The sequence below is a fragment of the Heterostelium album genome, assembly GCF_000004825.1.
Source record: "Heterostelium album PN500 unplaced genomic scaffold PPL_contig8, whole genome shotgun sequence".
Taxonomy (NCBI): Eukaryota; Evosea; class Eumycetozoa; order Acytosteliales; family Acytosteliaceae; genus Heterostelium; species Heterostelium album.
In genome coordinates, this window is record NW_008805085.1 from 1,119,436 (window position 1) to 1,146,555 (window position 27,120).

Sequence of the window (27,120 nt, forward strand, 5' to 3'; positions counted from 1 at the left end):
TGTTTTACAAATATAAAAAAATAATTTTGATGATCAAGTCCAATCAATAAATTTGGTTATTTAAATCGGCAATTTTTGATCATTGGAAAGTGTGTGAACTGTCTCAAATTGCTTGAACAGAATAGTTGTTGTTTATAAATTAATTAATTGATTGATTGATATTTTATTTAATGAGATCCTTTGGAAGATTGTATAACTCCACTAGTTCTCTAGCGACACCGTCTTGGTCGTTGGTGTAAGAGGATACCTTGTCAGAGTGAGCCTTTGTTGCATCGTTACCGTTACCCAAACAAATACCCAAACCAGCAATCTTTAGCATATCGATATCGTTCTCGGCATCACCGAAGGCAACCATCTGCTCGACCGGAATAGACTTTAGATTGCAAAACTCGCGTACCGACAATCCTTTGTTGACACCATTCTTCAAAAACTCGACATAATATTGCTTGCATGTCTTTGAGAAACAATTCGACTTGACCAGACTCAGATCCGAGAAGATCGGTGTCAATGTCTCTAGCAGTCTATCGCACTCCTCCTCCGACTCTGTAATAATCAAACACTTCATTGGATTCAACTCGGGTTTCAATTCGAAATATGAATCAACAAAACTATATTTTGCACCAGTCATCCTGTATAAATAAATATTACAATGATTGATTAGTTATAATAACAAACAAAAACATAATAATTAACATTAACACTTACGTTGAATAGTTATTTGCTTTTTCAATTTGTCTTTTCACACCGTAGACTATACCGTCACCGTAGACGTTGAGATAGAGGTTATTGTCCTCTACGTATTTATAGATGTCAATGAGACGGTCGGCTGGAATTGCTTTCTCAAAGATGGTGGTTCTACCCTCTGCCTTCTTGGAGAGACACAATCCACCGTTGTATCCGATGAGCGAACAATCTACACCACAGTCTGTCTCTGTCGGGATGACAAGATATGGTGCACGACCAGAAGCAAGAACGATTTCAACATCAGGATGATGCTGTTGTAAATACATCAAAACATTCTTTGTATTCTCACTGACTTTCTTATCGCTATTCAACAAAGTACCATCTAAATCCAATGCAACTAATCTATATTGAAAACTAACCATTATTATATTATATACTATTTTTCTATATCTTTTTATATTATTTTTACACTTTTCTTATTACTTTTTATTTAAATATCTAGTTTTTATAATAAACTATAATTTATATGTTTTTAGGGTTAAGTCATGACTCAGAACACAACTAACCCCCAATTTAATTAATTTTTTTTTTTCGTTTTTATTATTTTTTTTTTAATTAATTTAAGTGTTCTTTTTCGGTTGTTTCAACAAAAAAGAAGAAGTAGTGTAAGATTTACTGATATAGTAATAAAAATGGTAGATTAGATTGTTTTTTTTTTTGTTGAATTTAAAAAATATTAGATATATGTATGTTTTGATTTGATTTTTAATTTCATTTATTAATTTGTCATTTTTTTCTTTTTACTTTTTTTTTTTTATTTTGATTTATTTATTTGGTCTTCTTTGTTTGTTTCTTTGAGCTCTTTGCTGTTGATCCAGTTGAGGAGACACCAACAAAACTGAAAATAAAGTTAATAAAGTGAGGTTAGTTAATTGTTTTTGTTTGATTTTATCATATTACAGCAAAATGAAATAAACTTACACAAATAAGGCAATAGCAAGACCAATTACAAGACCAGCAAGGATAAGCATGTACATAAGACTATTGTTGATACCGGAAGCAGCCAAAGTAGCCATTGAAATAGTTAAAATACCTACGAGACAGACGGCGATAATCTTATAGACGGATGATGGCACACCTGGTACGATGAGTGATTCCATCAGGGTGACGATCCAGTTTTGTTGGACCTGTTGTTTCTTGGAGACGGTGGCGGATTTCTGTGATTGTTGTTTTTGTACAGTCTTGGTGGTTGACTCTTGCTTGTTGGAGTCGTTCGATTTGGCAGTCGACAGCAACTTCTCCTCTTCACGTGCCTTCTGTTGTTTCATATCGGCGATTTGCTTGGCTGAGAGTTGCTTCTTGTTGTTCTTCTTTTGTTGTTGTTTTTGTAGTAGCTGTTGTTGCAAAAGTTTCTTTTCGTTCTTCTCTTTGTTGATGTCGTCCTTGTTGATGGGACCGTCCTCATCGAGACCGAGCACCGAGATGAATGAGTTTCCAGAGATCTTTGTTTGTGCCTTGGCTTGGACTGGTTGGAATACCTTTGGTTTTCTCTCTTTCTTTGATTCTGAGGCGGCGGCATCGACTGGCTCGACGACTGGCTCGCTCTTCTTGGCTGGTGTGGTGAGAAGTGGAGCGGCAACTGGGGCTGGTGTTGGTGCTGGAGTGGCAGCAGCAGCAGCCTTTGGTGCTGGAGTTGGAGCGGCAACTGGAGCTGGTGTGGCAGCAGCCTTTGGAGCTGGTGTTTGGGTGGTATTGGTAGCCTTCTTTTGGGTTGGGGCAGCAATAGTCTCCTTCAATTCAGCGGATTCAGTAACTTCGAAAGTAGCTGGCTTGATATTAGTGGAATTTGATTTCTTCTTGGCCATTGTGTATTTATTATATATGTGAAATAATTATAAGATTTGATTTATATATATGAAGAAATTTGATGATTTAGTTTTGTTTTGTTTTGTGTTTTGGTGAGAGTGAATTAATAAATAAGTGTGGAATGGATAAACTTTTAATAATTCACAAATATATATATATAATATTTATGTTTATGTTTAAAGTTTAGTTTTTATAAAAATATATATATAACAGTTATATTAGCAACAATAGGAATTACAAATGAAGACTATTGAATTTGGTTTGTTGTTTTTTTTTTTTTTCATTTTTTTTTTGTTTCTTCATCATCAAAATCAGGGTGATGCATCAGTCAAGTCACTTCAAAATATACATATTTTTATTACCCCATATGATTGATCATTTTTTCACAAAAAAAAAAAAAAAAGTCAACAAAATTCTTCTGGTCATTGTGAAATCATAAAAAACAAAAAAGAAAATTCAATCGTGAAAAAAATGATAAAAAAGATTCTGAATTCCTCTTACTTTTCCAATTTATATCATCTATCTATTCTATCCTATCCACAAACAAAAATTATAGATAGAATAATAATAATAACATTAAAAAGATATATACATAATAAAAAGTTAATTTTTTTTTTATTTCAATGTTTTTCAACTTTATAAATGATTACAAGCAAGACTTTGAATGTATAACGTACAAATAAAAGAAACAATTATTATTATTACTTCAAACAATTTGGTTTATTGTTTTTTTTTTTTTCATTTATTTATAAATAAATTATTTCATGATTTGATTTTATAATTATTTTTAATATCCAATCACAACTACTAACAGAATGTTTTGATAATCTCTGGCAAAAAAAAGTAACCAGGATTGATAAACCAAAAAAATTCAGTGTGGAGGATGAATTTTCTTTTGCCCAGAGTTTAATTTGTGTCAGTATTATTATTAAATTTTTTTTTGCAAAATAAATTTTTTTTTTTCGTCGGTGGTTTTTTCTCTCATAACAAAAAAAATTCAAAAAAACAAACAAAAAATAGATTTTTAAGAAAGTTTTTTTTTTTTTTACCAAGTGTTTGTTTCTATTTTATTTTTATTATTATATCATTATATAATCTTTTTTGTTAAATTAAAACAAAGTTTTAAAATTTCAGATATATATCATTATTCAAATTTGTTGTAGTTTTAATTATATTAGTTAGTTTTATTAGTAAAAATTAGTTAATATATACAGACAATAGTTAAGAGATACAGATTTAGATTATAAATATATATAGATAAAGATATAAAAGATGGGTTTCTTCTCAACTAGAAAACATGGTAGTATGTTTACCTTTAATAAAGATGACGGTTATCTCGAGGGTCTCCTTAGAGGTTTCCGTAAGGGTATCTTGACTGCTGCCGACTATGCAAATTTACGTCAATGTGATAACTTGGAAGGTATGTGTTTATGTTGTTTATGTTTCTATGTGATGTAATGTAATGATTATTAATCAATCTTGTTGTTATTTATTGTCGTTGTTGCTATTTAAAAACTATAGATATGAAATTACATTTGAGTCAAACAGATTACGGAGATTTCTTGGCAGGTGAACCATCACCATTACACACAACAACAATTGCAGAGAAGGCAACACAAAAGTTGGTCAATGAGTTTATGCACATCCGTAATCAGGCTGTCGAGCCATTGGCTACTTTCATGGACTACATTTGTTATGGTTACATGATTGACAACGTCGTTCTGTTGATCACAGGTACCTTGCACGAGCGTGACGTCAGTGAGTTGGTAGACAAGTGCCATCCACTCGGTATGTTCAAATCGATGGCTACTCTCTCGGTGGTTCACAACGTTGCCGATCTATATAACATGGTGTTGATCGATACTCCACTCGCTCCATACGTCCAAGAGTGTCTCTCCGAGGACGATCTCGATGAAATGAACATTGAAATCATTAGAAATACATTATACAAGGCCTACTTGGAGGACTTTTATCACTATGTCAACGAGTTGGGTGGTCAAACCTCTTTAATCATGAATGATATTTTGAAGGTAAAAAAAAAAAAAAAAACAAAATTTACATTTTTATTTTAATAATAATTTAAACTAACAAACTATTCTTGTTTCAAACTTTATTTTCTTATATATATTATTATTATCTTATAATCTTTAGTTTGAAGCTGACAGAAGATCAATTAATATTACTATAAATTCATTTGGATCAACCGAATTGACCAAAGACGACCGTGAGAAGCTCTATCCAGCCATCGGTCTCCTCTACCCAGAAGGAACTGCCAAGCTTAGCAAAGCTGAAGATGTAGATACTGTTCGTTCAATCCTTGAAGTTTATTCTGTATGTTATTAAAACTATTATTATTATTGTTATTATTAAAGAGATACATATATATTAACATGTTTATTATTATAATTATTGCTATTATAGTCATACAAATCATTCTTCTCTGAAGGTGGTGTCAGTGCAGAGACATCGTTGGAAGATTCATTCTTTAAGCATGAGGTACAATTGAATCGTATGGCTTTTGAAGATCAATTCGGATATGGTGTATTCTATGCCTATGTTAAATTAAGAGAGCAAGAGATTAGAAATATTGTTTGGATTGCCGAGTGTATAAGTCAAAATATGAAACAAAAAATCGATCAATTTATTCCAATCTTTTAAAATCAATAACAACAACAATTTTGCAATCATCTCACTCAAAATATAATTAAACTAATTAAATAATTAATCAACCAAACATACATACAATAATTAAAACACAAATCAAAAAAAGAAAAAAGAAACAAAAAAGCTTTTATTAAAATGTAATTAAAAATTAATTACAAACTTTATTTAACAAAAAAAAAATGAAAATGATAATAATAATGATTATCTCTTTAGTTCTTCTTTTGAGTAATATTCTATTTATTTATGTATCAAGTGTAAATTCAAAGTTGTTATTGTCATCATCATCATCATCATTATCGTCACTGTCATTGTTGAGTCCATATGGATCATAATCGGTTTTCTCTTTATCTTCATCGTCACTATCTATAAATTGATTCCATTTAGAGTTTGTAGGTGGTTGTTGTGTCACCACGTTTGATGTTGACTTTGTTGTCGTTGTTGTTGCTGTTGATAGCAATTTGGATTGTTGTTTCTGTTGTTGTGGTGCTTGTTTAACATTCGATACTTGTGGTAATGGTACAGATTCTCTTATAGGAATCTTTTGTGAAAAAATCGTACTTTTGTTCGTTAGGCGTAATTGATCATCTAAAACAGGTTGTTTAGTTATATTATTATTATTATATGATTGTTGTCGTTGTTGTTGCTGATTTTGTATATAACCATTCGATAAAGTAGAGTTTGATGATGTTTGTGAAGAGAAATGTGGTGTTGAAGTTACTGTAGTTGTAGTAATCGGTGGTAGTAATCGGTTGTTATTGCTTGTAATTGGTTTCGTGGTAGTTAGTGTTAGTGGTCTAGTTTTAGGTTGAATATATGTACTGTTGTTACTATTGTTATTGCTATTATTATTATAAGTTGTCCTTTGTTTCTTTTGTCCTGTATCATTATTATTTTTATTATTATTATTATTATTATTAAAACTACTACTACTTATACTACTACTACTATTGTCATCGAAATCAAATTCAAAGTTATCCCCATCATCATCAACATTGTTGTTGTTGCTCTGAGTAAACTTTCTTTTAGAATCATAGTTGTTTGATGTTTTCCTACTATTGGTAGCTGTAGTTGTTTGAGTAGATGCCTTTGGCTTTGCTGCTCTCTTTGAAGGTCGTCTATTTGTATTGTATTGTAATTCCGTTGTTATTTCAAATCTATCATCCCCATTATCATCATTATTCTGTTGTGTTATCAATTGATAACAAGATATATTGATCAAGATTAGAATCGAAAGAAAATAAATATAGTAATGATAATATCACTTACAATATTATATATACTATCAATATCAATTTCATTTCTATGATTATTATTAACTCTATTATTATTTGAATCTGTTTGATCTTGATGTTGATCTTCATCAAAGAATTGCTTCCATGATGGTGGTGGTTGTGGTTGTGGTGTTGATTTCGTTGAATTGTTGTTGTTGATGTTCAAGCTGTCAGAATGATTATTACTCTCATTCTCTAGATTAAAATCAAAGTTATCATCATAATCATCTTGTTGTTGTTGTTCTTGTCTTTCTTTTCTCTGACCAGCCTCTAGATTGTATTTCTTGACGAGCTCTCTCAAATCCTTTGCTTGATAGCTGATACCAAAAATCTTTTTGATTGATTGTTTCTCACTGCATATGACACACTTGAAGGTATTAACTTTGGCTTTCTGTTTCACTTGAAACATAGAGCAACTAAAACATTGTATCAAAATATATTCTACCATTAAGCAAAAAAGCAAAATAGAGATGAATTTCATATATTTTTAGTACTTTTTCTGTTTTCCAAAAAATGAAAGAAGAAAAAAAATTTCCAATAAAATCGTATTTGGACTGCGTTAAGAGAGGATTCAAATCAAGACAGTAAGCTATCGACACAGCGAGACACTGATTCAGGGTCAGAGCTTGGACCTATCTCTGGAACTTGTTGGATCGATCAAGTGGGATCATAGAAGATACCAAGAAGGCAAAGAGATGGACTCGTGAGAAGTATGTGCAAATGGCAGAGAAGTTTGGTAAATCCACCGATGTAATCAAGAAGCTGCATGATGACAATCGTTGTTTTCGGTGCGAGAGCTCCAGTGATAGTGGAGAGTGTGACTGTTTCACCAAAGCCAAGTAGACCTTCTATAACCACGATAATCATCGAAAGAACGTCACCACGATATTCAATTTATATTAAAGGGTAACATCTTCAATGGTTTAGTGGATTCTGGTTCTTCAATAAACTTGTTGGACCAATCAAAAGTACCGGAAGGTACACAACGTCACAAAGAGAAACTAGTAGCAAGAGCTATAGAGAGTTCGGTTACTATCTCCGAGTACATTTTATTAGAATTAGGGATAGGAGGTATCCCTATTAATTCTAAATCTATTACCACACCTGATACGAGATCATGGATGTGAAAGTATACTTGGTATACCTATCATAAGTAGAATGAAGTTTGATTATATTAATAATGTTTTTACATTAGATGATCATCCAAATTTATTTAAACTGAAAATAAAGGATGAATTAACACATCATAAAGTAATTATTAGTTAATCAATTAAACATCAATTACTTATTTTAGACATTTCAAAGGATGGGTTGACTGATGAAACTTATGTTGAGATCGACACCCAGATCCGAAATGAAATGAAAGAAGAGAATCAATTCGCAAAAATGATTATTAATCAATTTAAAGAATTATTTGTTAAACAACATCATCAGGATTATAAGTTCAATCATTTTCAAACGTCAGAAGAGATGTCGAATACTCACACACAGCTTTTATTTTCAGCAGATTTTCATGTTACTTGTAATCTGCTTGGACATACTGAGCAGCTAACAATCAGCATGAAAATCTGCTGAGATACTTTATAGCTGCCAACGAATTGCATTCCCTTTTTGGTATGTCAACTTTTCCTTCAACTCTTGTTATTGGCCTGGGAAAATAATAGAAAAAGTTAATCTACAATAAAAATATCATTAACTCAATCATTTGCTAAAAAATTAATTTGGTAGTATTCGTATGACAAATAAATAATCAATGAATAGTTTTTTTTTTTTTTTGATCAAATTTCGATTCTAAATTACAAAAATGATAAATATAATTAAAGGAATAAATAATAATAGTAGTCAAAGATTATTTTCAAATATAATAGGTTGTGGAAACAACTATGTTGTAAAGAGATTCTACAATTCGGAGTTATCTACACAAGTGGGTGATGACCCAATTTTTTATCATAGAGATCCCAGATCGAATAAGGATGTATTTGTCATTGGTACATCACATATATCAAAGCGAAGTGCTAATCAGGTGAAGCAATTCATTAGAGATGTCAAGCCTGATACTGTTGTGCTCGAACTATGTCAACAACGTTACAATAAGCTGAAGGATGAGCAACATGTAAAGAACATCGAACCCTATCAAGCTACACGTCCAATGCAGAGTATAATGATGGAGGTCATGGCAATGATTAGATCTGGTAGAGGTAGTCCAGGTGATATTCTAGCTGTAAGTCAAAGTTTTAAAAATAGAATATCCAATAATTACTTACTTACTTATATATCTTTGTTTTTAAAAAAAGTTGTTGATGAAAAACTATTATAATACATTCAGAGTTATGGGTATAGTTCCTGGTTTGGAGTTTAAATTTGCGATTAACGAAGCTGATTTACTTGGTTCCAAGATAGAGTTGGGTGATTTGCCAGTGAATGATACGATGCGAAATCTTGCTAGTACTTTGATGTTGGAAGCACTGCCTTTGCTTGGTGGAAATCAAATGATGGGTGGTATGATGGGCAATATGATGAATGGCATGATGGGTAATATGATGAACGGAATGAATCAGAATCAGAATCAACAAAACTCAGAACAAGTATTATCAGAGTTGGCCAGACTCAGCAATATCATGTTACCATTGGCAAATGTACTTTCAAAACCAACCGTTACAGAAGAGGAATTGGAAAAAGAGTTTAAGAATGTCATGACAAATGCTAATTTGCAGGAGATGCGAGCGATATTTTCAAAGAATTTACCAAAGACTTTCAATGCATTCCTTTTGGATCGTGAGAGAAATATTACATCGACCATTTTGAATTCCAAAGGAAACAAAGTACTTGCTGTTGTAGGTGCAATGCATGTTCAAGGTATTAAAGATATGTTAAATAATAAGTAAAAATAAATGGAATAAATAGTATTATAAATAAAAGTTTAAATAGTTATTGTTTTGTTTTATTGTGTTTTACAGAAACCAGATGATTTTGAACTGCTTGATGAAGTTGTTGTTGCCTCGGTAGGTGATGTAAAGGCGTTGTTGGTTTGTTTTGTGCTACCACCATAGCTAACACTGTATTTGTCGCTCTCTTTCATTCCGGTTGGTTCGTGTAGTGTCGATGAATGAATAAAGGTTAACTTTTCAACTGATTTCGAGAGTTGTGTGATGCGTTCGATTTGCTCTACGTGCTCAGGCGATGATATGTCAGTGAATTCCAGAGTATATAGACATGGTAGTTTGGCAAGTATTTCAATGAGTGGAGTAAAGTTGAATGATATATTGGTTTGTGTGGGAATTGAGAATCCAAAGTAGGTGAGTGATTGCGCCGCTTCAGAGTCGAGGTACGCCATTAGTAGCGGTATGAAATTGGTTTTGATATTCCAGAGTGAGAGGTAATCGAGTCGAAGGTGCATCAAACTGTTGAATAGCGATATCATAAACTCGTCGTTTTCATCCGATGACGATTCTTGATTGAATTTCTGTGTAAAGGTGATCGCTATCGTTTTGACAACGGGATTGAATGAGATTGATTTGAATCGACTGAAAATTCTGAGTTTCCACTTTTCAACGTTGCTGTTTGTTGGCATCTGTTCGAGTATAAGTGGCGACAGATTCAGAGTGGTGTGAATTCTCTTGAAATGTGAAAGACAATCGATGAATTTAGTTTGATACTCAATGTCTAGCTGTCTAGATGAACTGTTCCAATAGAATCCAACGTCTGTGAGCATCGGGAAGTTGGTCTTGTTGATCAACGACCAATCGAGCTCGTGTGTGTAATCCAGTGTTCCAAACTCGAGTGCTCGCAACTTTGGGTACTGACAATTCATTGTTTTCTCATAGAATCCAACACTGGCAATCTTGTCATAGAACAGCGAGAGTGTAAGCAATTCCAATGTTTTCGATCTATCTTTGATGTAGCCGGATAGATCGTACTCTTTAAAGTTGACGTGTGTAGTATTTATCGAGAGTTCGGTCAGTTGAGAAGTTACACAATCGATGCTCTTTAGAGTGGTCGTAAGATTACTAGCTGTGTTTCTAAAGATAAATGATTTGAGTTGACGTGACTGAGATTTCAATCCATTGACAATCGGATCGAAAAACGTTGGTTGCACTTGCGGTGAGTTGATTTCACACTCGAGAGAGTTGAGCGATCCAAAGAGAATCCTATTGATTTTCTCGAGTTGATCCGGCTTGAATTGACTGGTATCGAGCGCAATGTAACGCAAGGCAATCATCTTATTGAAACCTTGAATCAACGAAAGTTCAGGCATATTAACAATGTGCTTGAGGAAATTCGATGATTCTTTGATCAAGAAATCATCGGAAAACTTGGTGTTCTCATTGAAGATCTTAGAGACCCAGTTGAACCAACGTTTACAAACCAATGACATCGAAAGCAAATACTTTGAATCTTGCTTGGAATTAACATTCGAATACCACGAATAACTAACTATAATATGTTGTACAGTGGACGGTAGCACAGGTAAGCTACAACCATCCAGAGGTTTCTTTAAAATAGAAGGTACCTCTATTTTCTTTTTTATTGTTTTCATCTTTGTGTATTAATAAATAAAATAATGTATGTAATAAAAAAATAGATATATCAAACAAAAAAAATAGGTTGATTAAAAAATTTCCTTTATCTGACTGATTTTTTTTAATTTTTGATCAAAAAGAAAACCCAAAATAACCCAAAAAAAAGAGTGTTTGATTTCAAAAATAGCACATTCATCTAAATCAAAACTTTGAAATACCCTCTCATAATAATTTTTTTTTAGAAAATATATTAATTTTATCCATCTTTGGATTTTTATTTATGTATACATTATATGCTTTTTTTTTTCTAAATCCAATTTGAATTTTGATGAATTTGATCATGGAGTTTGTTTGTATTATTACATATATGAAACTTTTGTTTTGTTTGTTTTCATTTACAAATTCTTATTATATATTATATTTTTTTTTGTGTTTTTTTGTTTATAATATTTTCTCTTTGACATGTTCGAAAAGGTAGAGACCTATGCTTCCGAGGATGAGGAAACCACCACCAGCAATCAAGAGGATGGTCAAACCGTAACGGAGACCGTCCATCTTGTAGGCAAAGAGGATAGCATCGATTTGATTTGGAAGAGCAACGACTTCCTTCTTACCCCAGAAGAGTGGGTGGAAAACATCTCCGTAGATTTGACCGTTACCGGTGAAACGGTTGAACAATGGTGAGATTTCACGATCAGTACCTGGAATGTAGGCGTTGGCTTGCAATGAGTAACGACCACGGATAGCCTTACCGGTACGTGGTTCGTAGTCGGCGAAAACATCGTTGTCGACGGTGGTGTAGGCAAAGTCTTGGAGACCGCACTTGGCGAGGTAGGCAACGTTGAGACCCAACATTCTTGGACGGGTGAAGTGCACTGGCTTACCGAGGGTGGCAGTCATGTTGAGAACGTATGGAATCGACATGTACATATCGGGATTTGGTTCCCAGTCGGATTGGGCAATTCTGTAACGGTAGTATGGCAAACCAGAGAGTGCACCGGATTCAACCTTTTCAAAGTGCAATGTTCTGGCAAAGTCACTGGAGAATACGGCTACTTGTGGTTCGTCGGTCTCGGCGAGGAAGTATGGACCGAGTTGCTCCGGTGAGTTACCCTCGACTTGGAAGGTGGCGTTGTAGGTGTAGTTGGTGCTACCGTCGTAGGTGATTGGAGCCAAGACACGGTTGACGTCACCCTTACCGGTGTAGACCAATTCAGTTGGCAAAGTCTCTTCGGCTTCGGTTTCATTGAAGGTGATTGAGACTACGTTGGATCTCCAAGCGGCTGGACCGTCGGCGGCCTTGACAAGCTTGAGCAATGGGTCGGTCATGTTGAAGAGGAAGTCGTAGACAGTGTGAGTACCGATCAAACCGATACCTGGTTGAGCCAAAACAAAGTTCTTAACAAAGGTGGTCATGAATGTATCGATGTAAGCGGCCAATGCCTTGGTTTGAGCTTCGTTGGTTCCGACGGCACCGGCAACTACTTGCCATTGACCGCCAGTGACGTACTTGAGGATGGCACCCATACCTTGTGGTGTCAAGAAGTTGAATGGATTGGTTGCGTTCATCAAGTATTTCATTGATGGGACTGGGATGGTGACGTTCATCATGTAACCAAACTCTGGACCCGATGGAAGTGCTGGATTTGGATCTAACTTCATGACGGTGGTTCCGAGGTAACCTCCGGAAGTTGCCATCTGGAAGTACAAGGCGTCGTTGTAGCTACAGGTGGCGCAACCAGTGATGGCAGCGAATGCAGCTGTATCCAAAACATTGACTCCAAGAATTGTGGTTTTAATATAGTCGATGATGGTGTCGGCTTGAGTCGAGGTGATACCATAGTTGGCCCATACCGACTTGAGAATTGGCAAGTAGGTTGGATCCCTACCGATGGCCTTTAACATGACCAACTGATTGGTTTGATTCTTGTCAAAGAGTCCGAATGGATATGCTCCTGAGACATTCAATAAGATTTCGCAAGAGGCGGTGGCAATACCCTTGTTGTTTCCGATTGGATAGTATTTGGAACCTGGAATCTGTGCATTTGCTGGGATTGGATTTGGATTGACTGCTGCAAGCCAATAGTTGTTACAGACGTCGGTGGCTGAAGAGCCGGTTACGGTCATGATCTGACCGGTCTGGGCACCCAAGAACTTGAGACTGTTGATTGCCATGAAAGCGCTTTGAATTTGAGTAAAGGTGGCTTGTGCGTTGACACCCTTCCAGAAGGTCGACATAACGTTGGCAGAGAGTGCCAAACCGAGTGGAGTTTCACCACCGGCAGCCTGGACAACGGCGAAATACGCCAAGTTGAAATGAGTGATGACGTCGGCTCTTGGGTCACGAGTTCCTGGATCGAGTTGCTCCTTCTCGGTGTAGTACGACCAGTCCTTGTAGGAGATCTTGGTGTCTCCTTCGATGAGCTTGTAATCGAGTGCCTTGTAGTACGACCAGAAAGAATATGGACCGACCTCTTCGTAGATTGGATACTGGCCATTGAGGAAGTCATCGGGGTTGGTCAAGTTGTAGACGTAGAAAGTGTAGGTACGCTGATTGTTCTCATCACCAATGTTTGTGAGGAAACGAAGCCATGGATTGATGTCTGGATTCTTGTTGTTCTCTGGCAATGCCACTGAGGCATCCTCTACCTGTTGATGAATGGCATCGTTCACCACGTACCAAACGATAATACCACCTGCAACCAATACCAAACCAACTATGATTGATATCAATTGACACAATCTTCCTTTATTCATTGTATTGTATTGTTTTTTAATTACTCTCTTTCTTCTTGTTCTAGTCTATATATATTATTATTTTTTTAAATATCTATACAAATTTTAATAAATACAAACTAAAATAAAAATAGAAAAGCAAAATAACAAGTTAGTAATTATTTTTTTCACAATACTATTATTATATTTATAAAAATAAAATCAACAAGTCAGATCGCATCAAATCGCAACAACACAAATTCAAAGATCTCAAAATCCAATTTTCATAGCACATACACAAACCAAATTCTGAAAAGAAAAAAAATAACTTGTGTTTTTTTACTATTTGGTAATATTTATATTTATATATTTTACAGTTTTAATAATAAATAAATAAATAAATTGATTTAAATAATAAATGAGATTTTTTGTTTAAATATAAATACTTTAAAGAATGAAAAAAAAAAAAAAAAAACTGTTTGTTTGGTTTTGGTCTGGTCGAATTTGTAAATAGTTGTTGTGATTCAAGTCTAAAACACAAAAAGATAGATAATGATGGTTATAATTAAATTGTGTGTTAATTTTGATAGTTAATGGGTGATTATTTTTCCAGTGTGTTTTTTGAACATGAGATCTTTTTCTTTTTCGCCAACAATAATCCACTAACAAATTTGAAAAAAAAATTGGTTTTTTCATTGTGGTTTGTGTGAACTCTATCTTTGCAAATTTTGTTTTAAAAAAAAACTAACAACTAACTACCTCACCACAAATAACACAAATAATTTGTTGAACACACACATATTATGAATTGAACTATTGTCATTGAATATTGTATTGCATTGTATCTCTGAAAAACCGTTTCCAATAGATTAAGTCTATTTGAATCGAATTGAATTTGAATTAATTGAGTTGAATGAATCATACTTAGTATGATTAAAATATTTGTTGTTTTGTTATTGAACATAGATGTGATATTAAGTGTCATAGTAATTCATTAAAAATTAATTACCATCTACTGCAAATAGGTTAGATGTAGTGGTCAGTTGGAAGAAGAACAACAAATTAGGAGTACCACAAAGGTCAGCAGGGATACCACTACCTTTGCGTCGAGAAAATTCATTTTGATTGGTGTTTTTCAACTCCTTTGATGTCGTTTCATTTAAACAAATGGAGTAATTGATAGAGTTGCAGTTCAATATTGTGGAAATGATTGGTTTAAACAAATAGAAAATCCAAAAAAAAAAAAAAAAAAAAAAAAACAAAGTGTAGTTTTTAAAAAAAAGTATTGGGCGATATCTTTGAAACAACTATTAACTTTTCCTTTGTGATATTATTGTTGGAAAGAATGTCTGTGTTGTTGGGATATAATTTTGTTGATATTTACCTATGAAATATTTGAAAATATGAAAACAATTGTGTTTTTGATGATTTGTTATTATATTATATAAATGTGAATCTTAAACCAAATAGTAATAATATTTCAAAGAAACAAAATGAATTTAAAAGACTGTCTGCAGTCGAGATATCATTAACTTAACTTACTTTTTGATAATAATAATATTAAATTAAAATAAAAATTAAAAATAATTTCTTCAACAAGAAGATATTTTACTATAGAGACGGGTGTGGGTAAAGTCCACACACCACAATTTTTTTAGTTTAGTTTTTTGAAATTTCAGATTGAATTTTTTGGCAAAAAAAAATTTGGGTCTGAAGATGGTTTAGGGTCGTTTAAATTAATTTTTTTATATAATCCCTGGAAAGAAAAGATCCGCGGCGGCGCCTTAATAGATTTCATATGAATGTTTTTTTTTTAAATTTAAGGGTAGACTCTTTTGTTTTCGACTATCTCTTTTTTTAAAAAATTGAAAAATAAAACCGTTACATTTTACTTTTGACTATTTTATTTTTTTTGACCAGATTTTTATTTGCATAAAATCAGATTATGTTGCAGGTGGTTCGATGGTTTGAGAGAGAACCAACCAGTAGGAATCGGGATCTAACTGGTCGAATGATACCTACACAATTCCTCTTTTTACTAAAATTATATAATTTGATTACAACAACAAACACAAACAAAAAAACAGACCAATGTAATTTATTGTTTTACAATTCCAAATGGAAAACCATTGAATAGATCAAATTGATTTTGATAAACGAATGAAAGCAATTACAATTAGATTATTTTATTATACCCCCTAAAATAACATCATCATCCATTAAATTAAAATCTTTTTGTTAATAAAATAAACTGGTCGATCAATCTAGCTGCTACCCAATTAATTATAATAGATTAATCTAAGTACCAATTCCCTATATACTCTATTGAAAAAGTAAAATAAATTGTCTTTGGTTCCTATTTGTCCAAGTTCTAATTAAATTTGAGGTTACATCCTACTATCAACACCACATTACATATCATTTGATGAATAGTTTGTTAACCACTTGGTTTTATTCCTTCTTTAATTTGCACAAGTTTATAGATTAATCTATAATTTATAATATAAATCATTTGTTTATTTATTTACAAGTTTGTTTGTTTGTTTTTTTTTTTTTGAATTGAAAGTTTGATAATAATAATTGATTTGTATAATATGAATGATTAAAATCAAATTAACGATATTCATCACCACAATCAGTCCAACCTAACATTGTATCACCTTTTGATACAATCGATTCAATGAGTCGTAGATCATCTTTGTCCAGCGAGAATGAAAATAGAGTCATTGTAAGATCGTCGATGTGTTTGGTGATACCCCATCTGCATCCAATGACAAGTGCACCGACTCTAGGTTTGTCAAGTATGTATCTGATGGCAACAACCGTAAGCGATACACCATGTTTATTACCAACCTTTTTCAGTACTTCAAGGAGATCCTGGAACAATCGCCATCCACCCCATCTCTCAACATAATCCCTATACTTTTGTAAACTCCATGTATTCAACGCTACTTGTGATGGTTCCGGTACACCCAAGAATCTTAATTAAGTTAAATATCAAATTGGTTATGATTAGTTTAAATAGATATATATGATTTGAACTTTGTTAACTAAACAAACATACTTTTCAGAGATTAATCCACCTAAACATACACCATATGCAATTATATAAATATCGTTATTATTACAGAATTGTACCATTGATTTCTCACAACGTCTGTCAATGATTGAGTATGAAACTTGGTTGGTAACAATGTTGTTTTCAATACCTATCGATTCCTTGATGATTTGCAGTCGTTTGGTGTCAAAGTTTGTCAGTCCAATGTGAGATATCAGTGGTTTCGACTGATTTTTCAATGTTACCAATGCCTTCAATGCATCTATATATCTCTCATCGTCATAGTCCCACCAATGAAACTGTAGTAATTCGATCTTGTCTAATTTCATTCTAGAGGCAGCTCTATTGATAGCTTTTGTAGTTGACTCTAAAGTTACAACACCAGGTCTTGGAAACCATTTTGTAAATCCAACAACTAGAACACACCAAACAAATATAAAAAAGTAAAGTAAATTAAATGATGCTATTGATATGATAAATAGTCTATTGAAAGAAAGTGTATTGAACATACTTTGATTAGGATTAAGTTTAACTTCACCTTTTCTAACTTGAACTAGAACTTCACCATAGAGATCTTCTGCCGGTCCATAATGATCTGCCATATCAAATGTATTCAAACCACTACTTATATATTCCACCATCTATATATATATATATATATATATATTTATTTATAATAGTTAGAGAGAGAGAGAGAGAGTAAAAGTTAGAGTGATCTAAAGATAGTACTATCATTATGTAACAATGCTATAACATACATCATTAAGTGCATTCTTATAGTTTATCTTTCCATGACCACCTGTAACCTGCCACATTCCATTGATAATCTTTGGAAATGTAAATCCATCTTTTAATGTAGTATATTCCATTTTCTATTACTTTTACATCTAGATGATATAACTCTGATGATGATTTTGATGTTTGATCAAAAATAAAATAAAAACACACCCAAAAATCACATGGATTGATTAACTTTTTATAAAAAAATAAAAAATAAACACATCTTTTCAAAGATAAATGAAGTGGGGGTTAATTTCTTTGAAAGAAAATGATCATGATTATTTTGGGTTATGAAAAAAGTCGTCTTTTCAAAAAATATATAAATAAATATAACTTTATTTTGTTTATCTTTTTTTTGCTTTTTTTTTAATAATGGAAAATCATAAACTATTGATTTAACGTAACTCTGGGTGGTTCTTAAAATCGGAGGATAATGATTGTCCACGAGCGATACCAGCGATCAAGAGATTCATATCGATGATCTTGACGACGAGACGCGAGAAGATGGTAAAGAGTGAGCTGTCTCTCCAGGTGATTCTTCCGACTCCATTCAACATGATATCGGCAGCGGAATCTGGTGTGTCAGAAATGGAATGGAAGAACTTGAAGGCGCTCAACTTTGGTGCCTTGTCGTAGAAGTTGGTTTGGATTGGACCGGACATCAAACAGAGAACGTCGATACCGTACGAGTGACACTCGATGGCAAGCGATGCGGCAAACTCGGCCAAGAATGCCTTGCCACCTCCGTAGCTCGAGCAACTTGGTGCTGGGAAGAATGCAGATTGCGAGCTGGTGTAGGTGATGCAACCCTTCAAGCCCTTCTCGATCATCTTGCTGAGGAAGTGGTGAGTGAGTTTGACGTGTGACATCATGTTGCACTCGAGATTGATCAACTGCTTCTGGAGAGGCGAACGGAAGAACGCAGAGAGTTGGATGTAACCGGCGTTGTTGACGAGGATCTGGACGTCGATGTCCTTGGTGGCCTTGTCGATGATTGGCAGGTAGTCGTATTCGGCGTCGGCACGACCCAAGTTAACACCGACGGCACGGAACTCTTGCTTTGGGAATTCCTTTTGGAGTGACTGGTGAGTACCCTTGAGGGCATCGTCGTCGAGAGCAACCAAAACAACATTGAGACCTTGAGCAGCGAGTTTCTTTGCCACCGATCTACCAATACCAGAACTGGCACCACTTACCAAAGCCCACTTGGCATTGTATTTCTTTTTCAAGTCTTGTGGACCCCACTTGTAAGCTGCCAATAAAATTGGTACTATAGTAAAAAAAAAATAGTTATAATTTAATATAATAAAAATTAATAGAAAATTCATATGACTCTTTTCTAATTATTATTTGATTACATACCAATATATGTAATAAAGGTGATAGCACCGATATAGAAAAAGAAAGAACTTATATAAGAGAACATTTTAGTTTCGTAAGTTCGATTGTTTTATAACTATATTTATATTATGAAGATGATCACTGAATTGACTTCTTGTCTTTGAATTTTTTTTTGATCAAAAAATTAAAAATTAAAAAAAAAAAATTAAGTCAAAATATCTGTCAGACGATAAAGTATGTGTGGATACAAACATCTTTCTTTTCTACTCATGATTGACCTGGAATAAATAACATTTTAAAACTTGAAATTTCTAAAAAATATTTTAAAACATGTTTTCCTTTATTGGTAAAAAATCAAGTGAAGTTGGTGTTGTTATAATTATTTATCTTTGTTGCTTTTTTTGTTGTAAAATTGAGAAATTATCTGGATTGTTGATGGGTAATCTGTTGATTTAGTGATGATGATGATGATGATGATGATAAGTATTCTATTTATATTTTTAAGTTACAATAATCTAATCTAATCCGACTCATCTCTAACATTCAAAATCGATTGTGGATGAATACCGGTCTCCTTCAATGTCAAATTATATTCTTTCTTTGTGTACACTTTCTTTGGATACATAGTAATAAACTGATATCCTTCGAAATCAACTCCAGATCCATCCAAAAAGTCTGACAACTAATTGAATTAGATTTAAAAAGCAAATGAAATCAGTTAGAAAATGAATACAAATAGTCATAATTATTATTAGTTTGTTTACATACTGTTTGTAATGTATCAGTTGAGTTAAATCTTCTTTCAATCTTTGAATCATCTGGTAATTTAAAAATGATATGAGTGGCCTCTGGTCCTTTTGCTGGTTCTGGTGGCACCAATGCCATTCTTCCCAACTTTTGTTCCTTTTTGTTCTGTACTTGTTTCTCCTCCTCTTCGACTCTTCTCTTTTCCTCCTCTTCCTTTCTTGCCTTTTCTTTATCTGCTCTCAATGCCTCTTCATAAGCCAAGTCCTGTTCCTCTACAATTCTTCTTTGTGATTCTTTCTCCTCTCTTAATTAATTGATAACAATCGTTAGTAAATAAATTCAAACTTATTTTTTGTGATATCTCTATTATCATGTTAAACCTACTCCTCAGCTTTTACTCTGTTTAACTCTGCCATTTTAGTACTATACTCAGTGACCAAGTGATTGTAAATGATATCTTTGTCGGTTTCACCTTGGAGAAGTTGGAGGACTTGTGGAGTTCCACCGGCGTTGTGGACGATCGATATGATTGGAAGTGTCTCAAAGCTTGGCATTAGATTGACGAGGAATATGAGTGAGTCGGTATCGACAGTACCGACCCAGAACACATAGTTATTCTTGACGTATTCAAACACTTCATTGGTTTGAAGCACATCGAAACAGAATGAGGTGTAATCGGGATTGTTAGGGTCGTACAGGTAGGTCAGTACCAGCTTACCGGTTCGCTTGGCTTGCGATAGTGCCTCTTTGTACGATCCCTCAAAGGTTTGTGGCACTAGGATCTTAAACTCGTTGAAGATGTCATTGGAGAAGGCGGGGTACGACAGCTGGTCGAGAAAATCGGTGAGTGCATGCGGTGATATTCTATCGTTGTAGTTGTTGTTCGGGAAGTAGTTGGTGGCGTACCGGTTGTTCTGGAAGATCTGGTTGTCGGCATCGTCGTCGTCGTCATCGATATCCTCATCGACATCGATAAACGGTTGATTATTAATGTTGTTGTTGTTGTTTCCACCGACTATATTGGGTGGATCTATCAGCATATCATCTTGACCAACATCATCAACATCATCCACCATCATTGGAGGTGGTGGTTGTGGAATCACTGGTGGATCTATCGCAGCTGGCTGTTGTTGTTGCTGTTGTTCGTTATTCTCAACTTCTACCATTTCAACTCCACTCAAATCCATTGATGCCAATTGTGTCTGATCTTTATCTTTAATTATAACAAATTGTAATGTTAGAGAATCAATCAAATCAACAACAACAACAACAACTTGCTAATATAAATACTACATACTATCGACCAAGTTCAATAACATCTGTCTTTGTACGGGTACATTTGTGTACATCTCTAGCATATCTTTCAAATCGAGAACGGTTGCACCTAGAGGTAGAGTGATAGGCAAAGGATTACCTCCAAATAATACATCAAACGATATTTCACCGTCCATCTTTCTATAATCTTTTCGATATTATATATATATTCTATTATAATCTCTTTCTTTCTTTCTTTCTTTTTCTCTATTGAATTCAATAATAATATAGATGACTTTAATAAAAGTATATAATAATAATAATAATTTATTGATTAAAAATAAAAATAAAATAAATTAACAAATTGCAATTTCAATATTATTAATTTAATTTTAAAAAAAATTGAAAAACAAATGTTGTGAATTTATCGTTTTTTTTTAATGACTATAATAAGAATGGAAATGACTGTACAAAGAATTAAACAAAACAGTTATTAATTTGAAATTTCTTTTAAATTTACTATAAATCTTAGATTTTTTTTATAAATAAAATAAAAATCAATAATTTTTTAATTTTTAGGTATTTTATATATTTATTCTGTGACCGTTACTTCACTTTGTTGTTCTTGTTGCTCTACTTTTGTTTCTTGTTCTTCTTTTGTTTCTTCTTCTACTTTTGTTGTTTCTTGTTGTTGTTGTTGTTGTTGTTGCTGTTTCAATTGTCTTTGTTGACGTTGTTGATTTCTTGTATGTTGTTTTGATTTTAGATGGTTTCTCCATTGAACTATTCCATTGATTTCACGATTGTCGCAAACCTGACAATAGTGTTTCTCCCATTGATCAAGAGAGCTATTTGATGATCTCTTATTGTTACTGTTCTTGGCTGATGCTACACCGTTGTCATCTTCATTGCCATTCTCTAGATGATGATAATACAATTCATTCTCTTTCTTGGCAATATAGTTATTTACAATCTGCTCTGATCTCTCTGATACCTCCGTTTGCCAACGCGTCAGATCGCTCGTATCCAGCTTGTGTATGACCAACTTGTCCTGTGAGAGTTTCTTCACCCATTTCTTTTGCTTCGAAGAATACTGTCTCGTTCTCAACTTTATCTGTTGGACACACAGTGCCAGTTGTTCCCTCTCCCCTTCATCAACCGGTGTCAAAACTAACAAAGAGTCAGAAGAATCAGCAGTAGAGGTAATATTACCCTCATTTACACCCTCCTCTTTCTCTTTCTTCTTCCTCTTCACTTTTAACAAATAATATGGATAGAGTTCTTTTACGCCGATTGCTTGTGTCAGTCCTTTAGTGAAATTCTCAGTGCTCTCGGCGTTGATGAGATCTTCACAACCAAAGATATCGAAACACTCTTTAACCATGCCACGATCTATCATCTGATCGACACGCTCGTTCAAACGCTGTTCCAATACCTGATTAGAGCAATCCAACCAAATCAAGCAAGATCTGTATCTCTGTACTCTTGAATTCTTCTGTTCCAATACCATATCGCTATGTTTCCTTCCAGTATCATAATAGATATCCAAACTTCTCTTTATCTTTCTGAAATCATTACTATGTAATTTCTTTGCCATCAACTCATCTACTTCCTTTAACTTTTCATAACTATATACTCTTTCATTGTTTTCAACACTGTTATTATCATCATTATTATTATTACTAATTGTTGTCGTTGTAGTCGTTGAATCTGTATTTGATGTTATATTACTATTATTATTATTATTATTATTATTATTATTAGCAGTATCTTGTTCATCATATGATATTAACGTATTACTCCAAAGTATTGATGTTGTATAATAATGAGTCCCACCAACAATTATTGGAATTTTACCTCTTGAATGTATATCTTTTATCTTGTTGTTTTGATGATTAGATAATATTAGTTTAGATTAGATTATATTAAGTAAAGTTAAGTTAAGTTGATTAATTACATACAATAGGTATGACGGTTGATATGAAGTTACCAACATTATAACTCAATTGATTCAATTCGAGTAATGACATCATATGATGTGGTATTCCCTCCATTTCATCGGTGGTCACTTTGTTGGTGATGACATCGGCACCCTTATAGAGTTGCATAGAATCACTACTGATGATCTCACCATTATATTTCTTTGCCAACTCAATAGATAGCTTACTCTATTTATATATATATGTATATTTAAAGTTAATTAAATTGAATTCAATAAACTACTTTACAACTCAGCAACAATAATAGTAACAATAATAGTAACAATCAATTAACCTACCTTTCCAACACCAGTAGTTCCAAGTATAAATATAACTAAATTATCATCCATCACTACCTATCTCTATCTTATTATATATAATAATCAAAAAAAATATAAAAATAAATAAATAAAAATATTGAATATCAATAAAAAAAAATTATATATTCATAAAAATATATATTATCAGTAACAATTGTACTACTATATTACATTAAATTGTTATAAACAATGGAAATCAACTAAAGTTTAACTATTGAGAGACTGCACATTTTCGAAGTTCATAGAATTTTCGAAATTTTTAATATTTTTGATTTTTAAAAATTTTGGTGGAGAGTGGCATGCTGCGATGCGTTGGTTCGCTCCATACTACATTTCAAGTGGGTGTCGCATCTTTATTCCTCCTTTTAGTCGCTCAACACCATGGTAAGTGTTTATGTCTAACTATGATGCATCTCTATCTATCATCCTATTTAGATTACAGATTAGTTTACAGAAGAGAAATGAAAAGAAAAGTCTAAAGAGATAGATAGCAAAGAAAGGAAGGAAAGAGAAGAGAAATAGAGAAGAGATTGCATTATTGTTTTGAGATAGAAAGAGAAGAAAGTGATTATTAATTGTTGTGATAATCACATTTACATTTATAGTCAGGAAAGAAAGAAGCTAAGGCCCCAAAGATTGTTGAAAATCTTGCCGACAAGATCGGAAACAGACCAGGAGAAGAGGTCTTTGCTGTTGCTCACATCTTCGCCTCATTCAATGATACTTTCGTACATATCACTGATATTTCCTCAAAGGAAACCATCGTCCGTGTTACTGGTGGTATGAAGGTCAAGACTGATCGTGATGAGTCATCCCCATACGCTGCCACCATGGCTGCCCAAGACGTCGCTGCTCGTTGCAAGGAAATCGGTATCACCGCCCTCCACATTAAGTTGAGAGCCACCGGTGGTCAAGGTTCAAAGACCCCAGGTCCAGGTGCCCAATCAGCTTTGAGAGCTTTGGCCCGTTCTGGTATGAAGATCGGTCGTATTGAAGATGTCACACCAGTTCCAACTGACTCCACACGTAGAAAGGGTAATTATCACACAAACATCATCATCATCATCACAATATCAACATAGTGAAACTAATCAAAATATTCTTTTTTAACTCTAACAAAATATAGGTGGTCACAGAGGTAGAAGACTTTAAACGGGAAATCACAGGATTTTTAGCCTTCTTGAAATTTTTACGAGCTTTAAATTTTCATTTCTGGTTGAATTTTGTTGAAATGACCATTTTTATAAATAAAACACCAATAATTTAAAAGACATGGTATAATTTATATGTACTACAGATATTATTATCTATATCTAATTGCTTTTTTATTTTATTTTTTTTCGTTGACAACTCAAAATCCATGAATGTTTTATTATGATAATTCTATTGATTATTTACTTGAAAATAATAGAATTATCATTGTCTCACAGACTGAGTATTATATCAATCACATTTATAAATTTACATGTCAAGTCGACCAACTCAATGCCATTATTTATCTTTTTTAAGTATCTGTTCGCGCCACTTTCTAATGATACAGCTTGAATCTTTGAATTGGTCATTTTTATCCAAAAAAATTCAGAAAATAATTTTTTAATACTATAAAAGTTTAGTTGTGTGTTGTTTTGCAAGCAAATGATTTTTACATCAATCACAATTATATAGTAGTCATTTTTTTTTTAAAGTATTTATATATGTTTTTGTTTATATAGGAAAAAGGTTAATTTTTTTTTTTTGTTATTCTTCTTCTTCTTCATTTTGCTTATATATACAAAATTAATTGTTGATTTGCATTGATCAAATAATAATTAATAATAATGAAAGAAGAAAGAGTAGTTAGAGAATTGGATTGTAGTGTACAAGAGTTTCTAGAGATTTACAAGGATGACGAGAGTCAGAGACAGTATCATTTGGATAGAGGTGATATCAATATGGTGTTCAATCCGTTTGTGGTGAACACTGGCAATGGCAACGTTCAGTCGAGAACAATCTCCTTTCAGGCACCCATCAATGCACCGCCCTCGATTACAAAGATCATCGGCAAAGATGCAACGTCGATCGTCGAGAAACAATCGATTACATCGATCAACACTGACAGCACAACCAGTTTCTCATTGAAAATAGATACCTCTTATAAGCCTGATATCATGGGTGACTACTTTCAAGTGGAGACAGAGTGGATACTTACACCTAACAACAACAACATATCAACATCAGCAACAACAACAACAACATCATCATCAAATAATCTTAATAGATTATCTACATCATTGACACTTATCATTAGAGCATCGTTCAATATGAGATTTGTTGGTCATATTTTCGAAATGTTTATCAGCAAGGCTGCAGCTGCTTCAGCAGTTCAGTATGTAGACATAGTTGAACAGAGACTAGAGAAATCAAAAGTATCACGTTTAAATCAATTGAAGTTACAATTGGAACAACAACAAAAACAACAGCAACAGCAACAGCAGCAGCAAGAAAGAGAAAGGGAAAAAGAAAGAGAAAGAGAGAAAGAAAAAGAAAAAGAAAAAGAGAGAGAATATCAATATAGTTTACAATTAGAAAAAGAAAGAGAAAGAGAAATAGAAAAACAAGTTAGAGAAAGAGGTAGAGAGAGAGATAGAGAAAGAGATAGTAATATAGTTGTTAGAAAACCAAGAAGTAGTAGTAGCAGTGGTTATAACAATAATGCTACTGGTAGTAGGAGGAAAAGATCAAATAAATTCAAGAATTGGACTGTTGATTGTAAGAAACAGGTGATTGAAGACTATCTAAAGGGTGATCTCGAGCAACTTAAAGAATATACAAGAGATACTTCACAAAGTTTATTAAAGATTGAAATATCACTATCTGAAATGAAAAGTAATAATAATAATAGTAGTAATGTAAATAATAATAATAATAGTAATAGTAGTAGTAGTTTTGATAATGGTTATGATAATAATAATAATATAAATCATTCAATGACATCTTCATCATCTTCATCATTGAATAGCTATCATAATAGCAGTAATAATAATATGAATAATAGTGGCTATAATAATATTAATGAAAATGATAATGATACAATTGAACAGGAGCTGAATAATGTGATATCTTTATTGAGACAGATCGAGTTGAACAATCGTGTTCTCAGGGAGAAACGTAGAATGACCGAGGAGTCAATCGATCAGGAGTTGTCTGCCATTCTTAATTACCTTTCGCAAGATCAGCAACAACAACAACAACAACAGGAGAGTAGTTTATCTTCATGGTGGACATGGACATCTTCGTGGCTACCTACGACAAACTCCAACACTTCAACAGCAACTCAAATAATAATAATCATTACAACCATCATTTCAATATTCGCAATAACAAAATCAATTTCAAAGTCAAACAACAATAACGCTACTAACAAAAGCAACAATATCAACAACAACAACAACAATTTATTAAATACAAATCAAATTACACCAACTATTACATCTACTTTATCATCTTCATTGATCCTACCAACAAATTCAATAACTTCACAAACAGCAACAACATCATCTTCATTAAATTTACTAACAAAACAACTGTCAAAGTTATTTAATAAATTTTATGAAAAATCTTAACATTGTTGTTTGATAAATAAATATGTGATAATTTATTATATTTGTATGAATTGAGTTGAGTTGGTTGGTTGGTCAATATTCTTCTTCACTCATTCCATTTGAAAGATTTCTTTGTTTTTTATTTGTTTTTGATTTTTGTATTTTTTTTTTGTTTTTTTCCAAACAAACTTCTTTAAAAAGTTGTTATTTTTTTTTGTTTTTTAAAATTATTATTGTATTCTTTTCTTTTTAACTATCTTTTTATATTCAAATCAAAGCCAATCCAATTCAAACCTACAATCAAATTATTAATTATTACCTCTTTATTATCTTTTTTATA

At 33.0% G+C, this 27,120-nt stretch overlaps 13 protein-coding genes across 13 annotated transcripts; 4 read left to right on the forward strand and 9 right to left on the reverse strand.

Moving 5' to 3' along the window:
- Window positions 1–163: 163 nt before the first annotated feature.
- PPL_04092 (HAD family hydrolase) lies at window positions 164–1,106 on the reverse strand (the record flags this gene model as incomplete). Its single annotated transcript, XM_020575005.1, has 2 exons — window positions 164–629; window positions 706–1,106. 2 exons carry the CDS (start codon window positions 1,104–1,106, stop codon window positions 164–166), a joined length of 867 nt encoding a protein of 288 aa, XP_020435419.1.
- A 406-nt stretch (window positions 1,107–1,512) lies between these two features.
- On the reverse strand, window positions 1,513–2,549 carry PPL_04093 (uncharacterized protein; the record flags this gene model as incomplete). The annotated part of the gene is made up of 2 exons (XM_020575006.1): window positions 1,513–1,582; window positions 1,666–2,549. 2 exons carry the CDS (start codon window positions 2,547–2,549, stop codon window positions 1,513–1,515), a joined length of 954 nt encoding a protein of 317 aa, XP_020435420.1.
- Window positions 2,550–3,822: 1,273 nt separating this feature from the next.
- vatD-2 (V0D/AC39 family V-type ATPase subunit) lies at window positions 3,823–5,208 on the forward strand (the record flags this gene model as incomplete). Its single annotated transcript, XM_020575007.1, has 5 exons — window positions 3,823–3,853; window positions 3,875–3,970; window positions 4,072–4,580; window positions 4,702–4,881; window positions 4,972–5,208. The coding sequence occupies 5 exons, from the start codon at window positions 3,823–3,825 to the stop codon at window positions 5,206–5,208; spliced, it is 1,053 nt and encodes a 350-aa protein (XP_020435421.1).
- A 247-nt stretch (window positions 5,209–5,455) lies between these two features.
- Window positions 5,456–6,933, reverse strand: PPL_04095 (MRN complex-interacting protein; the record flags this gene model as incomplete). Its single annotated transcript, XM_020575008.1, has 2 exons — window positions 5,456–6,394; window positions 6,481–6,933. 2 exons carry the CDS (start codon window positions 6,931–6,933, stop codon window positions 5,456–5,458), a joined length of 1,392 nt encoding a protein of 463 aa, XP_020435422.1.
- Window positions 6,934–6,998: 65 nt separating this feature from the next.
- PPL_04096 (TraB domain-containing protein) lies at window positions 6,999–9,370 on the forward strand (the record flags this gene model as incomplete). The annotated part of the gene is made up of 7 exons (XM_020575009.1): window positions 6,999–7,069; window positions 7,103–7,235; window positions 7,391–7,513; window positions 7,554–7,736; window positions 8,354–8,373; window positions 8,439–8,706; window positions 8,780–9,370. 7 exons carry the CDS (start codon window positions 6,999–7,001, stop codon window positions 9,368–9,370), a joined length of 1,389 nt encoding a protein of 462 aa, XP_020435423.1.
- Window positions 9,371–9,426: 56 nt separating this feature from the next.
- Window positions 9,427–10,704, reverse strand: PPL_04097 (uncharacterized protein; the record flags this gene model as incomplete). The annotated part of the gene is made up of 1 exon (XM_020575010.1): window positions 9,427–10,704. The coding sequence occupies one exon, from the start codon at window positions 10,702–10,704 to the stop codon at window positions 9,427–9,429; it is 1,278 nt and encodes a 425-aa protein (XP_020435424.1).
- A 742-nt stretch (window positions 10,705–11,446) lies between these two features.
- lmpB (lysosomal integral membrane protein II) lies at window positions 11,447–14,705 on the reverse strand (the record flags this gene model as incomplete). The annotated part of the gene is made up of 2 exons (XM_020575011.1): window positions 11,447–13,807; window positions 14,517–14,705. 2 exons carry the CDS (start codon window positions 14,703–14,705, stop codon window positions 11,447–11,449), a joined length of 2,550 nt encoding a protein of 849 aa, XP_020435425.1.
- Window positions 14,706–16,333: 1,628 nt separating this feature from the next.
- PPL_04099 (aldo/keto reductase) lies at window positions 16,334–17,647 on the reverse strand (the record flags this gene model as incomplete). Its single annotated transcript, XM_020575012.1, has 4 exons — window positions 16,334–16,700; window positions 16,785–17,241; window positions 17,290–17,419; window positions 17,537–17,647. 4 exons carry the CDS (start codon window positions 17,645–17,647, stop codon window positions 16,334–16,336), a joined length of 1,065 nt encoding a protein of 354 aa, XP_020435426.1.
- Window positions 17,648–17,953: 306 nt separating this feature from the next.
- Window positions 17,954–18,984, reverse strand: PPL_04100 (SDR family NAD(P)-dependent oxidoreductase; the record flags this gene model as incomplete). Its single annotated transcript, XM_020575013.1, has 2 exons — window positions 17,954–18,828; window positions 18,921–18,984. The coding sequence occupies 2 exons, from the start codon at window positions 18,982–18,984 to the stop codon at window positions 17,954–17,956; spliced, it is 939 nt and encodes a 312-aa protein (XP_020435427.1).
- A 435-nt stretch (window positions 18,985–19,419) lies between these two features.
- On the reverse strand, window positions 19,420–21,097 carry PPL_04101 (ubiquitin domain-containing protein; the record flags this gene model as incomplete). The annotated part of the gene is made up of 4 exons (XM_020575014.1): window positions 19,420–19,581; window positions 19,668–19,950; window positions 20,031–20,859; window positions 20,944–21,097. The coding sequence occupies 4 exons, from the start codon at window positions 21,095–21,097 to the stop codon at window positions 19,420–19,422; spliced, it is 1,428 nt and encodes a 475-aa protein (XP_020435428.1).
- Window positions 21,098–21,492: 395 nt separating this feature from the next.
- On the reverse strand, window positions 21,493–23,229 carry iptB (putative isopentenyltransferase; the record flags this gene model as incomplete). The annotated part of the gene is made up of 5 exons (XM_020575015.1): window positions 21,493–21,818; window positions 21,895–22,049; window positions 22,076–22,757; window positions 22,858–23,068; window positions 23,179–23,229. 5 exons carry the CDS (start codon window positions 23,227–23,229, stop codon window positions 21,493–21,495), a joined length of 1,425 nt encoding a protein of 474 aa, XP_020435429.1.
- A 351-nt stretch (window positions 23,230–23,580) lies between these two features.
- rps14 (40S ribosomal protein S14) lies at window positions 23,581–24,351 on the forward strand (the record flags this gene model as incomplete). The annotated part of the gene is made up of 3 exons (XM_020575016.1): window positions 23,581–23,583; window positions 23,805–24,234; window positions 24,326–24,351. The coding sequence occupies 3 exons, from the start codon at window positions 23,581–23,583 to the stop codon at window positions 24,349–24,351; spliced, it is 459 nt and encodes a 152-aa protein (XP_020435430.1).
- A 665-nt stretch (window positions 24,352–25,016) lies between these two features.
- Window positions 25,017–26,801, forward strand: PPL_04104 (VASt domain-containing protein; the record flags this gene model as incomplete). Its single annotated transcript, XM_020575017.1, has 1 exon — window positions 25,017–26,801. The coding sequence occupies one exon, from the start codon at window positions 25,017–25,019 to the stop codon at window positions 26,799–26,801; it is 1,785 nt and encodes a 594-aa protein (XP_020435431.1).
- Between the last annotated feature and the right edge of the window lie 319 nt (window positions 26,802–27,120).